General features: G+C 31.0%; 1 protein-coding gene and 1 pseudogene across 1 annotated transcript; one reads left to right on the top strand and one right to left on the bottom strand.

The window, feature by feature from the left end:
* Window positions 1-7,670: 7,670 nt before the first annotated feature.
* On the top strand, window positions 7,671-12,996 carry LOC149888312 (uncharacterized; annotated as a pseudogene).
* LOC149888313 (uncharacterized) lies at window positions 8,731-10,939 on the bottom strand. Its single transcript, XM_090089241.1, has 2 exons — window positions 10,557-10,939; window positions 8,731-10,415 (listed from the first exon to the last, which is right to left on the bottom strand). The coding sequence occupies exons 1-2, from the start codon at window positions 10,912-10,914 to the stop codon at window positions 8,824-8,826; spliced, it is 1,950 nt and encodes a 649-aa protein (XP_089945367.1). The 5' UTR covers window positions 10,915-10,939; the 3' UTR covers window positions 8,731-8,823.
* Window positions 12,997-15,132: the final 2,136 nt, after the last annotated feature.

The raw sequence follows: 15,132 nt of genomic DNA on the forward strand, positions 1-15,132 counted from the left end.
AGACATGCTGCCTTTATATATGTAGATATATGTAAATGTGTGTGTGTGTGTGTGTGTGTGTGTGTGTGTGTGTGTGTGTGTGTGTGTGTGTGTGTGTGTGTGTGTAAATATGTAAATGTTAATGTAAATGTATAAATATAAATACATATACGTATATCTCGAATCTCGGATACTATCAGAATCTTGGGGTTTTTTTCGTCTCAGTTCTTACGAGACAATATTTTTCCGAGTCGAGATAACGTACGTAACCAAGATAAACTCGAGATATTTTCAAAAATGTAAAAGCTATGAAAATAAGCTGAAGTTTTACTAAAAATTTGTGCTTTATAATTTTTTATTAGACCGAGGTGTCCGAGACGAGCGAGATCTGAAATTATAATATATATAAAAACACACACACATAAAAATATATACACATACAAAATATTGTAAAAAACTAAAAAAGTAAAGAAAAAATAAAATAAAATCAATCTTTGATCAAATGTAAAAGTGAAACTTATTATATTAACCCTCTGTCGGGCGCAATATTGAAACATGTGAAATCGGGCGCAATGTGCGTATTAGGCTTAGAGTTAAAAGTTGCTGCTTCTAACAACTCATATTAACATATACTATATTAAGTAATCACTGACCTTTGTAAAGATATATATAAAAATAATATTAATTTTTTTTTAAAGTCAGTCTTATGATAAAATACTGAGTAATATTACAATTTAAGTAATAAATAAAAAAAAAATCAAGTTTCAAAATAATCGTATGCATAAATAATACTAAACAAGACTTTTTAAAACATTCCATTTGTAAGTCACATTAATGTACTTAAATCATATTTATTCTGAATTGGATATTTCATGTTCACTTAAATTGATGCATCCGTATAGAGAAAAGGATTGGTGACAGACTAAAACCTGATGACTCATGCAAAGTGATTGGTGGCATTTTCGACATCCGTATTGAGATAACCTTCTTACACCCGTTTCTAAAGTGCACGTGACACATCTACGCCTTTTTGAAGTTGTAGGAAATTGTGATTTTTCTTGATCAATTCTTGGACGGAATCTTTGCATCCTAATATGTAGACTAATAGGTATTCCAACGATATTCATGCTTCTTCTCCGTAGGTGTTGCAATACCAATTCATGTGACAACTCTTTTAGAAATAATCTTCATCGTTTTTTTGCGAGGTTATTCCTAATGTAAATTACTTGCGAACTGATCCCAGCAATTATTGTATATTAAATTACCATAGACCAACGTCTGGTGTTTCGGTTCACGTTATAAGAAGCTCACATTTGATCTGCTACTTCAACTCCACACTTAGTTTGATTGTTAAAAGTGATTATATCTGGTTTCATTTGCTCTCCAGATTGAGGATCAATGGCATCATCACCGTACAAACTTGAAACTAGAATGACATTCTGTCTTTCGCGCGGGATGTTGGAGACCAAAGTATTTTCATTATTAAAACCAAACATGCTTGTGTTTACTTTTCTACCTTTGACTTTTATAAATGCAATTGGTAGCTGTTTTTTGTTTTTTCTGACAGTGCCGACATATGAAAGCTTCTTAGTTTTTAATTTATCTATGAGATCGAAGCTAATATACCAGTTATCCGCTGTTATATTCCGATCAAATTCAAATAAAGGTTCAGCGATTCTCATCAGCACATCATTTGGTTTGTTGCTAAAACAAAAAAGGCCTTGTGGTTGTTGCCCAGTGTAAATTTTCAATTTGACAGTATAAAACATCCTGACATTAACTAGACTATAAAGTTTTTACCGTATTTGTTTGGTTTTGAGGGTATGTATTGCCGAAACTGACATCTACCTCGAAAGCAAGATTTTCCCCTGGACTAAAACTTCTCTGACAATTATTGACAAATGTTTCAAACATTATTCGAACTGGGGCAAGGCGGTCGTTTTCTTTTCTTTAGTTTCGAGTTCTTCGGTCATCAAAACGAAGACAACAAATAAGTGTCTTAAACCGTTTGAGACTCATAACAAGACAGAATTTTTCGATGCCATCTCCTTCTTTTCCCCAAAGATCTTCCTAACTCATTCGATTTGCTCTCTATACTCCTGCTAAATGCAATAGTCCGATGAATGCTTTTACCTCAATTATGTCAGTGGATTTGATATCTCTTTGCCGCACAAGCCTATCCTTTACGGAGTCAGTAAAAATATTTGTGTATGTGTGACAATCAATTCAATTATATTGTCAGTAAAAATATTATTCCAACATTCATATGGAGTTTTGGCATTTTTTGCATTTCCAATGACTCCTGGAAGATGAATGCAAATGTTGTGTGACTTTCGACAACAACTTTTTTTTAGTGATTTAGTTAGCCACTCCGTTTTTTCATCTTTGCCCATAAAAGAGTTTCCATCTTCTTTGTAATCTTCTTCCGTTTCGTTTTCAGATTGCTCAGTTTCTGAATTAAGAATGCATTGTTCAACTTCATCTTCATAGTCAATATCACTTCTGCAAAATTGTCAATTTGTGTGGGTTCTTCTTCAACTTCTTCCTCAAGTAATTTCCTTAGTTCATCAAATTGAGATGCCACTAATTTTTTCTTTAATAAATAAATTAAGACATAATTAAACGCAATGCGCATATTAGGCCATTTGAAGATTTTCTATTTATTTATATGAAATACGCACAGTTAGTTTAATATTTACTATTTTAAAATGTGCGAAATAAACAAATCTGAAAAAAAAAAATTAAAAATATCTGCCTAAATAAATTTACTCAATCGGGCGCAATGAGCCCATCAGAACACACAGGTCAAACAATACTCTTTACGTTATCTGTAAAGTAAGAGTTTTAGTGAGAGGTTTTTATAAGTCCTTTAAAGACAGGAAATTACTAAAGATCTATAGATTTAAAAGCGCTCCGGTGTGGAGAAAGTAACAAATGAATGAACCATGTGCCTGTTAGATCAGTTGCGCCCGACGGAGGGTTAAGTATAAAAACAAAATTTACATCATTAATAAGATGGTTTTTAGGAACGGAAATGTCAGGTAACAATAAGATATACTTTCTAGGCATTGAACATTCACTTAAAATTGGCAAAACTGAATACAATTTCTTTGATGTCTCTCTTCTACCTCTTAGAGAATCTCTATTCAACTGCAATAAAGACAAACAGATTTAGTAAAACATTTTAAAAAAACAACCTAATTGCCAAAAATGAGCACAGTAAAATATATAGACTTTAGAAATTTGAAACCTCCTAGAATGTCACTTGTAATTAGAGTGTCCAATACCGGTCAAAAATCAATACTGGTATTTAGGTGTTATAAAAATATAATACAGGAATATTAAAATCGGTATTAGTTATTTAAAATTTTTAAAGCAAAGTAAATAAATTTAAGAATCACGAAAAGAAGAATACAAAGAAGAATGAGAAAAATTGAGAATGCAAATTTATTGATCTATTTGGTTGAACCTTTATCTTTTATTCGATGAAAGTAACCTTTTCAAAAACAAAGATCGTCCAGAGTTTTGTTGTCCATTCTGCACCGCAACTTGTTTAAAATAATACCGGCAGCAGAATATGCGCTTTAGAATTCAAAGCTAGTTGGCTGAGTTGTTTAAAGAAGATCATGAACCTGTTGTAGATATTTTCCTCGCACACCTTCATCTTTGAAGAGGCTCATTTCTTTTTATAGACACTTGATTATATCACCAGCGCGTTGATGTTTCCCGACAACCTTATAGTTTATTTGTGTACATGTCTTTTCTCATTGATTTTAAAGATTTTTTTCCTTCGTCAATCTCAACTTTGCAAACCTCAAAGTGAAGAATTTTCTGGGCTTGTTCTACAACATCAGTGCTTTGTTTCCAAAGTCCCTTCTGATTTACGAATCTCATTTTTCCTCATTTCTTGTTTATTATTTTAATTTAGAGTTATCTATTACCTCCTTTGTTTTTCATGTCATGGGAGGTTCTATATTTTTTTTTTATTGTAAATCAAATTATCTACGCTTGTACTCACATTGGTTGATCGTTTTTTACCAGATGTTTAGGATTACAAATACATAACCTTCTATACTTATCTACAATAATGCAGGGTCTATGATGCTTTTTGTGAATTTCTCCTACACTCAATATCTTATCATCTAGGCTTCTAGCCTCTATTTTTTTCTTCTAGCTGTTTGCTAGGTTTGGAAGTTTTTTTACAGCTTTTAAATCTTCTTTACAGCTAAAATATATAAATATTAGGTAAATAATACAATCTAAAATATATAAATATTAGGTAAATAATAATATAAAATATTAAGTAAGATGTATCTATCAAATAAAAAAAACTTGCGTTTTTGTTTTTTGGTATTATGCAAATCTTCATTTTCTTCTTCCGATGGAAAATCAAAACCATCACATAATTTTTATCAACTGTGAATAAAAATAAAAAAAAAAAAAATCTAATAAAATATTAAGTAAATGAAATTTTAAAAAATGTGGAACAATAAGATTGTCATAAAAAAAAACTGCAAAATACCTGATTGAATTTAAATTTTTATTATAGGATATTTAATCCAGTCATCTTTTGGTGGTCATTGCTGTGAGCAAACTCTAATAACAGTAATGGCTTTTGGCCAACAGACATTCTTATCTACTATCCAGAACGTGGGATTGGTCATTTCTTCCTCCCTCAATAACTCCTTCCATACGACTCTTGACCATGACATAATTTTACATGTACTGCAAAAGAATAGCATATTATTGAAAAAATATGTAACCTTAAAACTAAATAAATGAACCTCATGCATATATACATCGCATAATAAGTATTATATAGGCTGTTGCACAACACTCTTAACTGATTTCAAACTATAGTGATATATAAAACAATGTCAAATCATAAAACAATGTCAAATTACTGTTTCAAAAAGAAAGAATGACCTATTTAGGAATGATAGTAATTAATGTTTAAAAAAATAAAGATAACTTGTTATGTTAAAAACAAATCAAATATGTAAGTGCAATACCATGCCTGAGAAATAAATTAATTTTCATGACTTGATAATTTCATTGTGAATTTCTATATTTTTATATTTTCAAATTATTGCATTTAACTTATATTATTAAACAAGTAACTTTAGGTTTACATTTACAAAAAAGTGTTTTTGCTCTACTACATTACTTACTAAATAAACAAAAATAAATCACAATGATCCCGTAACATAAAAAATATTTAGGAACTTCTTATTAATATACATAAAATAAGAAACTTTTATTCAGATTCACAATTTTTGCAAACATAATAATTAGTTTGATGTGCACAATCCTCGTGTGCCCAATTTTTGCAGTCCATGCACTGAACGCACTTTTCCTTAGGTTTGCTTTTATAGAAAAGCTTCAAACAAATTAAGCTTTAACGTTCGTCGCTATCGTTATCGCTGTCTATATTTTTCCTTACTTTCCTTTTTTTAGCTGCATGTTTTGTATTGTTTTTATCCATTTTCATGACCTTTTCACGATTTTCAATTCTGATTTTTTCTTTTTCGGGTGTATCTGTATACACAGCCGACTTTCTTTTCAATTTTTTCTTGTGCTTTCCTTTTAAGTTGGAGCTTTTAAGAATGAGCGAACGATTTCAGGATTAAAAGCTGTTGACGTGGACGTTATTGGATCATCTGCAAAAGTTTGTAGCCTGTTTTCTGACAATGGTGTCACTTCTGACATTTGTCTATCGTTTATCAATGGACTGTCTTCTGTAACTGGTCTGTTTTCTAGTATTTGTCTATCTTCTAGCATTGGTCTGTCATTAACAAATGACGGCGCAAAATCTAAGTCTGTAAAATCTGTCTTTTATATGGTTAAATACCGGTACACTTAAACCCAGCTTGAATATTAGTAGACGTATATGCTATTGGTAAAACCGTTTGAACAATAGATGGTATGTTATTTATGGTCATGGTTGTACCTGGATTATTTCACATCCAAGCATCACTGGTGGAGTAAACAGCTTTTTTGAATGGGCCATATACAGAACGGTCCGAAGGCTGCAATTTGTGTGAGCAATGAGGTGGGAAATATTATTCTACTGCTCCATTTTCACTACAATAATCTAACGCCCGAATTGAAATATGTGACGAATGATTATCCAAAAGGAGGAGAATTTTTCTGTCTTTTGATGACGATGTGTACTTTTGAAAGTACTTCAAAAGTATCAAGAGTTCATCTTCCTGCGCCAATCTGACGAAGTGATACTGATATCTAATCCGAGGAAATACAAACATAGGGGGTATATAATTTCCTATAGCATTCACTGCACATACAACGGTAACCAGATTTCCACGTTCGGCAGAAGTTAAGGCGCCGACCTGACGAGATTCTCTTTTCGTCACAATTTTACATGGTTTCTGTACCGTCCTGACACCGGTTTCGTCTACGTTTTATATGTCTTTTGGTTCAAATTTGTGTTTGTTTAGAACCTTTTCGTAATTTTCAAAGAATAAATTCACGTTTGCTTCATTGAAGCTTAAAGCCCTTGCTAAGCTAGTGGGTTGGGCGCATCTTATTGACAATTGCGGGTGTCGTTTCATGAAACCGCTGAACAAATCTTCCTTTAACACTTGTTATTTTTCTATTGTAACGGCATATTGAGCTCGTATATAGATGCAATTTCATATGCCAGTCTTCTTATTTCCCGCGGCGAAAATCCGTAATATATATCAGCTGCCTTCATTATACGTTTCTTTATAGATATTTTGCTATCAGCAGTAAAAACTTTGTTTCATCCTTGGTAACTAAATTTACAGGTTAGTTTGATGTTTTTCTTTTTAATATATACTTTCGTAATGACGCATAGTACAAACCATACTTTTGTGCAGCTTTTCTATTAGAAACTCCCTCTTTGACTACATCATTTTAGGCAGATTCGTTCGTAGATTGGGGTTGGCTACACCTATCTGTTCTTTTTATGCGGTTTCCGGGCATCCTGAGGTAGAAAAAATCCACATTAGTTTACAGCAATGAGTTTAATATGTATTCAATAAGTTTTTTTTGACATTATCTGTGCTCTTGTCAACATTTACTAAATATTATATAAAAAAAACTTAAAATATGAAACCTGTATACTTCGTTACCTACAAGTAAAATACAGAGTTACGAACCACTACGAACATAAAAAATATTTATTTTATCAGTTTGAATGCAAATAAACCATAAGAAATATTAAAAATGATATCGTGGGGTCGGTTGTATTAGTTCAATTGACCCCGGGGTTGACACAACCGCCCCGGTAGGTTCCTTTTTATTTGACATATTTCTTTTATTTAATCGTAGTAAAGATAATCTAAATTCACACTAAATTACGTAAAAATAACGACATTTTGAAATTACCAAAACAGAATGTACTCACCTGACACAGAAATTATATTATTGTCTTCGAAATATGTTGTAAAAATGTTAGTTTTGCGCAAATAAACACTATGCGCCACAGAATACGTAAATGACTCATGCACCGGTGGCAAACAACCTAAAGCAACAGTGGACATTGATTGTAGGTAAAAGTTATCGAACATGGAGGCGTCCTACCTATAGTATGTACAGAGATATTCACACTGATACAACCGACCGACCCCTGCTTCTTTTGACCTCGCTCAACCCTAGATATTTTGTTGCATGGATAGTGTTTTTAGAAACATTGTTTGATGATATTGATGCTAGAAATATTTGTCAAGACTGGACATGGTCTAACTTAATTGATTAGAGACTGCGCAAAATTTAAATTTCAACAACCAACTAATTTTGATTTAAACACTCTTATGTTTTCTCATTATAAAAGCATACAAGCAGGAAAAGAATTGATAGGTAATTTACCTCATCCGAGGTGAATTACCCATCAATTCTTTTCCTGCTTGTCCGAGGAAGTGATCTTTTGTTCAATGATATTTGAAGACCGTTTTTTCAAAAGGGATATAAGTCACATTTTAAATATTTTGAAAAAACTAAAAAAAATTAATAATCTATTTAAACTTTCAACAAATAAAAATTTTTCTTTTTGTAAGCGGTAGTTTATTGTGATTTTCATAAAAATAATTTTACAATTAAAATTTTTCTTTTTTTGAAGTATACTTATAACGGGTTAAAATGTAAGAAGTTTTTCAAAAAGGGCATAAGTCCACATTTTTTTAGAGAAAAATAAGTATTTGTGACAAAATTATGTTTTAAATTGTTTGCCAATTAAGTTTATTTGGATGGACTTACAAATTTGTAACGTAAGTTCTTAAAACACACCTTATATTTTGACCACCTCATCCCTTGTTACATGATAAGTAAGACCCTCTCTGTGATTTTTCTTTTTTTGTAAAAATTTAAAATTCATACGTACGCTGTTTATAAAATAAAAAACTGTTGTTTTATGCCAGAAATATGTTTAATGGAGATTTGAAAAGCGAAAATATTTTAAACGTTTTTCGATGGTTTTCAGCCATACCAGTTCAAAGCATGCTGCAGATCAGTTTTTTTATTTTCATAAAAATACTAAATTGAGTTAATCAAACATTGGTTAAAGAGTTTTTAAGGAATTAAAGATGCCTATGATATAATTAAATTGTTTAATTAAACATTTTTGTTTTAATTCAAAATTTTACCAATAATTACCATCTGAATTAATTTACTGATACTCCCTTCAGCAGAGACGTCATTAATGTATGAACCCTTAATGTTTGGGACAAAAAATTATTTGAATGGATTTAATATTTTATTCTTTTAGTACATATTTTTAGACAATCTCATTTTAAGACAACAATAGAGAACATTTTATAATACAAAAAAACAAAACAAAAGTTTAGTAAAATTATTTTATTAAGTTTAAACAAACGGTTCATTTTCATCAAACTCATCAACATCATTCTGCATTACTCCCTCAATACCATCAAGAATACAGGCATAGAAGTCCTTTGCATCATATGGTACCTCAAAGAAAGCCATTAACTTTTTTACATCTGCTTTCTTTTCCTTTTTGACTTTGTTTTCTAATGGTCTTGGTATTGCTTCAGTCATTTTTGCAAGTAACTGTCCTTTTTTTAATAAAGAACTAACTAGACAAGGCTCTGCAGAATATGCACTTTGCACTTCGATTTTCTTTTGAGAGTAAATTATAATTTTCTGATCTCTCATTGGAAATGGCTTTTTTTTTTTAAGAATCTGTTTAGCCATTTTTTGGTAATCTTTAAGAAACCAATCTTCTCCTAGTTTTTGCACTGCTCCATGCTCTGAAAATATTTTGTAATATTCCAGAGGAGAAAGAATGGTTTCTTTTTTGCGTACCACTTTTTCTATACGCCCAAAAACTCGATCAGGAGGTAAAAAACTATGACCCCTGATTGGAAAAAAATGTTTAACAGCATTAAACATAACACTCGTTTCCACAAAATTTTTCAAACAACACAAAACAACAAAGTTTTTGTTCTGTGATGAACAAGCATCAGAAAATAAATGTAGATCTAATTTCACTTTAGCTCCTCTTTCTGTAATTAAATCTTTTTCCAACTTAGACAAATAGTGAACCAGGGCTGAAGAAACTTCATTAGATCCTCTACCACTCTGAGTTTCCAACCAGGTATAAACAAAAATGTTATCTTTGTTTTGTACTATTTGATCATGTCGAACAAATGTTAAATTATAGAGCCAAATTTGTCGAGCATAAAATACTTCACTAACACTTAATTTAGGAAGTGGTTGGTTTTGTTGCATGTCAAAGCACACTTTAATGACATTTTCATTTTTCTCTTTCATAAGAGAGTAGAATTTTTTTGCTCTTAATTTGTGCAGACGATATTTAGCAAACTCTTCTCCCTTTAACTTTGTATCAAATGTTTTTCTTATCAACTTCTTTTGTGCTTCACAAAAAGAACAGATATCTGTTCTTGGGTTTCCAAATCCAACATTAAACTTTGTGTAAAAAATGTTTTCAAATTTAGAAAGTGATGAAATACCCATATTTTCTTGGTTTCTATGAAGTTTCCAGTTTCTCCATAACTTTACAACATTTAATTCAGGTGAAAGGTACACTCTAACACTTTTCCCTCTCCCATAGTGTGAAACACAATCTTTATATCGACTTATAAAATTCACTATTGAATTGGTGATTTCTTTATCACCTATCGTTTGTCTAAATCCTCCGCGTTTTTCAGGTCTCAGACACCCATTTTTAGAGTAATATTTTATAAGATTATGCAATCTTTTTATTCCAACACATGTTATGGAAAGAAATGTTTTTTTACAAACTGGAACTGTTTTACAATTTCTGTCAGCAATACTGTAGTTTATTGAATGTTTTCTCAAACAAAAATATTCATTCCTTGGCCTGTGTCTTTTAACTTGAGTTAATTTAACAAACTTCAGAAGAAAATTATCCTGTTTAACTTTTAATTCTTCATTGTACAGCTTCTGGAAAAAACCTAAAAAAAATTTTGGTATGTCAAGATTGATATAATAAAGAATTATTTGTATTTTAAATTCATAGTATAGATTGAAACTCATAGCTAACTATAATAATTCTGAACTAACAAAAGTGGCTAGTGTAATACAACTGAGCTCACCAACAATATCCAGGTTGCCAAGATTGCCTGCTTTACATCTTTTGTTGTTGTGCCTACAAGCTATGACAGGTAATTTTCCAAGAGATGAATATCTCTGGCGTTTTTTCTCTCCTGTTTTGCTTATTTTCGATCTTTTCCGACCATGTCCAGGGGTTAGAGAGTAAGAAAATATTTCCAGTTCTGAATCTATTATTTTAGATACCATTTTTAGATAAAATTTGTTACGGAAGTTGCTACTGCGCAAGCGTGAACTTAAGTTTTTGCTATACTTTTTTCTAATGCTGGGACTTATGCCCTTTTGAAAAAACTTGGTGATTTTAATATTGAAAGTAAAGTGGATAAATAATTTTCTATCCATGTTATTATAGTTAGATTTGTTCCATTTACACTATAGAATCCAAAAGTAAAAAAAGCTCGATTTCAGCAAAAATGGACTTATATCCCTTTTGAAAAAACGCTCTTCATTTATCCAGGTTCAATATCTGATGCAATAACAGAAATAACTAAAGTGTTAAGTTGGCTCACCCTTGAACATGAATTAATGGCAGATCGAGGTTTCGTGGTCCAAGATTATTGTTCGATGAAAAGTGTTTATTTAAACCGACCAACACAAAAAAATTTAGATAAGTTTTCACATGGGGATGTTTTAACAAATTTTAATTTTGCTTCAACCAGATTTTACGTTGAACGATCTATAGAACATGTTAGAGATTGGTCAATTCTTAGTTTGGCCTATGCAAAGACTAGACTTACTTTCATCAACATGGAAGACTTTGTGTCATATTGTTAATTTAACAATGGTTCCTATTGGACCAAATCCTGAAAAATAGTATATAAAAGTATAAATGTAAAAATGTTTTTTGAAAGTAGTTTGATAGTATTTTAATATTATTATTTATTAAAAGGTCCTAAAAATTACCATAGGAAGTTTACGTATTAATTTTTAAATATGGGTTCGTGAAGGAAGTCGACTACCAGTTTTTTTGTTTTGTTTTTTCTTCGGATAAGCCAAGCGTCTTTGTTTTGCTCAACATTTTTATAATTTGCATATTAACTAGGATCATTTGGTTATATGTTTTGAATGTTAACATTTATTTGCATTTAGTTGCATTGTGCATTTCTGTTAAATTTCTGTTTTATGTATTGCTGAATACAATTGCATATATGTTGCGAAGGTAGTAAATTGTTTTCTGTGCTTGTTAAAATATTTTTATTATTTACAGTTATTTTAGGAATATTATTTTCTTTAGTATATTTTGTATTAGTAGACTTTCCAAAAGTACATACTATATTATTTTTAGGAACAGTGTAAATCGTTCTTTCCATTACACAATTGATATTATATTTTATAGTGGTTAACTTTTTAGTATCTAGAAAAGTAAAGTTAGCATTATAGGTTTGATTTTCTTTAACATAATTATGATCCATCAAGCAAAATATAGTAATTTTCGTGAAGTGCCAATTAAGGTAGTGAAAAAGTGATTACGACTTTACACTTGATTTAGATAAAACTTTGTAACAATGCGATTCAAAAGGAATTTGTGTATCTTTTATTTTAGACTTTATATTAAGTTTCATTTTAAGAATATCTCTTGAATTTTAAATTTTCTGGGTCTGCAACAATAATTTTTTCCTCGTGTACGTTTTCATTATTTTTTTTAAAAGCAAAATGAGCTAAAGTAAGTATAGTTTGACGAAGTGGAGCCATAGTTATTTAACCTTCTTTACTCCGACAGTGCTATTTTTGAAGTTGTTTGGTACAAGTAAGGGATATTATTTTTTCTTTTGTTTCATAAAAGTGATTTAAAAATAATAACAAAGCAAGATCATGGCAACATAGCCCACTGATACCAACATGACATTCACAATAAATTTTTGTGGAAAGTTGTTTTTAAATAAAATTACAGTAGGACGAATTTGTGCTCCGTAAGATTTTTTTATAAGTCCTGTAACAAACAACGTATCAGGTAAACTAGTTATCAGGTAAGTCTGTTAAAGCTTCAATAGTCACAATTTTTCTGCCTGTTAAGATAATATATCCTTTGTGTTGCTGTCCCAAATGCCTTTTCTTTTATATGAAGCATACTTTTTAAACATAGATGAAGTTATGTAAGGATGCAATGAATCGTGACTAGTCCAAGGAGCAGTTAAAGACGGATCCAAGAAAGTTTTAAATACTAAAATTATTTCTGCCTTTCTTTTTAGTTTTTCAGTTAGGGATGGAAATAGTTTAAATTTATTGATTCTGAAATATAACTCGTCTAAAGTGCCACTTCTTGATAAGCCATAGTCTGTTAGCCATTTTATACAATCTTTTTTTTTTAAGTAAAGTATCATCCATTGTAGTTTATTTTCAAAAAACTGATATTAAATTTTTTTATGCTATGATTACGGATTCATATATCCCCTATGAAGATTTCACCAAAATCTCTTACGCCGAAACCACACCTTATGAAAGTCCCTAATAAATAGCTCAATATAAGGTAAGTATGGGTATTAAGGCCCACCTAACAGACTTTTGGTCATTTAGGCTTTAAAAATTAAGTTTAAAAAAATATTTTCGATTGCTGCTTAAGATTAATCATTCCTTGATGTAAAAATCTTATCTGCATATTGAGGAAATAATTATAACAAAAGTTATTCATGTTTTTGTAGCATACCTTAATTGGGCCTTATTACCCCCTTATGGGGGTAATAAGGCCCATGTAAAAAATACAAAAAATAAATAAAGAAAAACCAGAAAAAAGTTTGGAAACATTCTTTTAATGCATAGTTTATCTCACATTTATAAAATAATAAGTAATCTTGCATATTTATATACTTTAAAAGAATCAATTTTTTATACAACAGTGAATAGCAACAGAAAATTAAAAAATTCAATAAAGAAATGTTACAAAGAAAAACATTATTCTTCGCAGAATGCACATACTAATTCTTCCTCATCTTCAGAATCATACCCCATGCACCCCTCGTGGTACCATACTTTACATTTACAACATTGTCGCATACTTTCTACAGACTTTTGCTGGCATAACAAACAAAACCAATCATTCACATCCACACTTACAGACTTACTTTTCTTTGCACTTGGTTTTCCTTTGCCTTTATTCTTTTTATTAACAGCTTTAGAAGTGGAAGATTGAGAATAATCGTTTTTCAGGTCTTTAGAAACATTTGCTTTTCCTTTGCCCTTATTCTTATTATTAACAGCTTTAGAAGTAGAAGATTGAAAATCTTCTTTCGTTAGGGCTTTAGCAACATAGTTAAAACTTTTTTTGCGACCGACCATAGCCATATTTTTCTTTTTAGCAGGACTCGGCATTAAATCATTGAAACTTGCATTAAGATTAATTTCAGGTTGATCGACTGAAACTGTTGAGGGACTGGGTTGGGTGACTGAAGCTGGTGATTTTTAGTGGGCCTTATTACCCGCTTTGAACCTGTTACGTTTATCGATAATGTATCCTTTTGTTTCAACACTTGCATATATATTATATGATGAGTAATGATAACGAATAAGTACTTAATGCAAATAAATGCAATTGAAAAAAATAGAAGCTTTATAAAATATTTTAAAATGTAAAAACACGTATCTTAAAAATTAGACTTAAGCAATTTTTGACGAAACTAACAAAGTAATCTTGCTTTGTCGAACGCGCGGTAAAGAAATGCTGATTTTTTTTTTGCTGCCAGTGATAAAACCAGATAACTCTAATATTTTAATGTCGAAAAAAAGTTTCACAATTTATTTTTCCCCTAACTTTGGATTAGTGGGCCTTATTACCCGCCGGGCCTTAATACCCATACTTACCTTACTCTTTTATTACAAATACTTTACAGTACTATTTTAAATTTAATATCAAAATTCATAACTTTAAAATAACAGCTTTTAAGAATTAAGTTGGTTAAAGTGTTCATTATAAACTGTAAGCTATGATTTTCTGCTCCTTATCTCTAATAGCTTTTTCCTTATATCTTTACCAATGTTGATAAAAATCTCGATAAGCAGTTTTCAAAGTTTGTTCGTTATAGGGCCCCAGGGGGATTCTTTATGACTTATGATATCCTTGATGTGGTAAAAGACGGTGTGATTTTTAGGTGTCACACTTGCACCACTTATAACTAGGTGACACCTTTTCATATTTTCAATTCTTTCAGCGAAGTTCTGTTGTAGAATGAATTCAAAGCAAGCTTTAACAAACTGATTGTAACTTATAAATGCTTCAAAAATGTGAAAGATATTCGGAACCAAATAGGAAAAGGAAATATTTAACTTTTTTCTATAGCGAAATAATATGATTTCATTATTTACATCACAGGATATCTTGATGTGTTCGCTATCACCCCGTATAAGTTGCGTTTGTGGGTGACCAAGGTTGGCATTATTGTGATTCGTGATAAGCGTGCTTCGGTGAATACCCCGCTTCCAGTCCCAGCCTGCGCCAACCCCCCACTTCTTGCATTGTGCAGCCTCATTTACTCTAAAATACCTTTACATCTTGCACCCTGCAGAATCTTGGTTTTCTGAATCACGTTGAGCGATCGTGCGTTACCCTGTTCTTCTTAAAGAACCTAT

Source organism: Hydra viridissima, unplaced genomic scaffold (genome assembly GCF_058129835.1).
Source record: "Hydra viridissima isolate aposymbiotic clone 2 unplaced genomic scaffold, HvirCarnegie_v1 scaffold_5, whole genome shotgun sequence".
Lineage (NCBI taxonomy): Eukaryota > Metazoa > Cnidaria > Hydrozoa > Anthoathecata > Hydridae > Hydra > Hydra viridissima.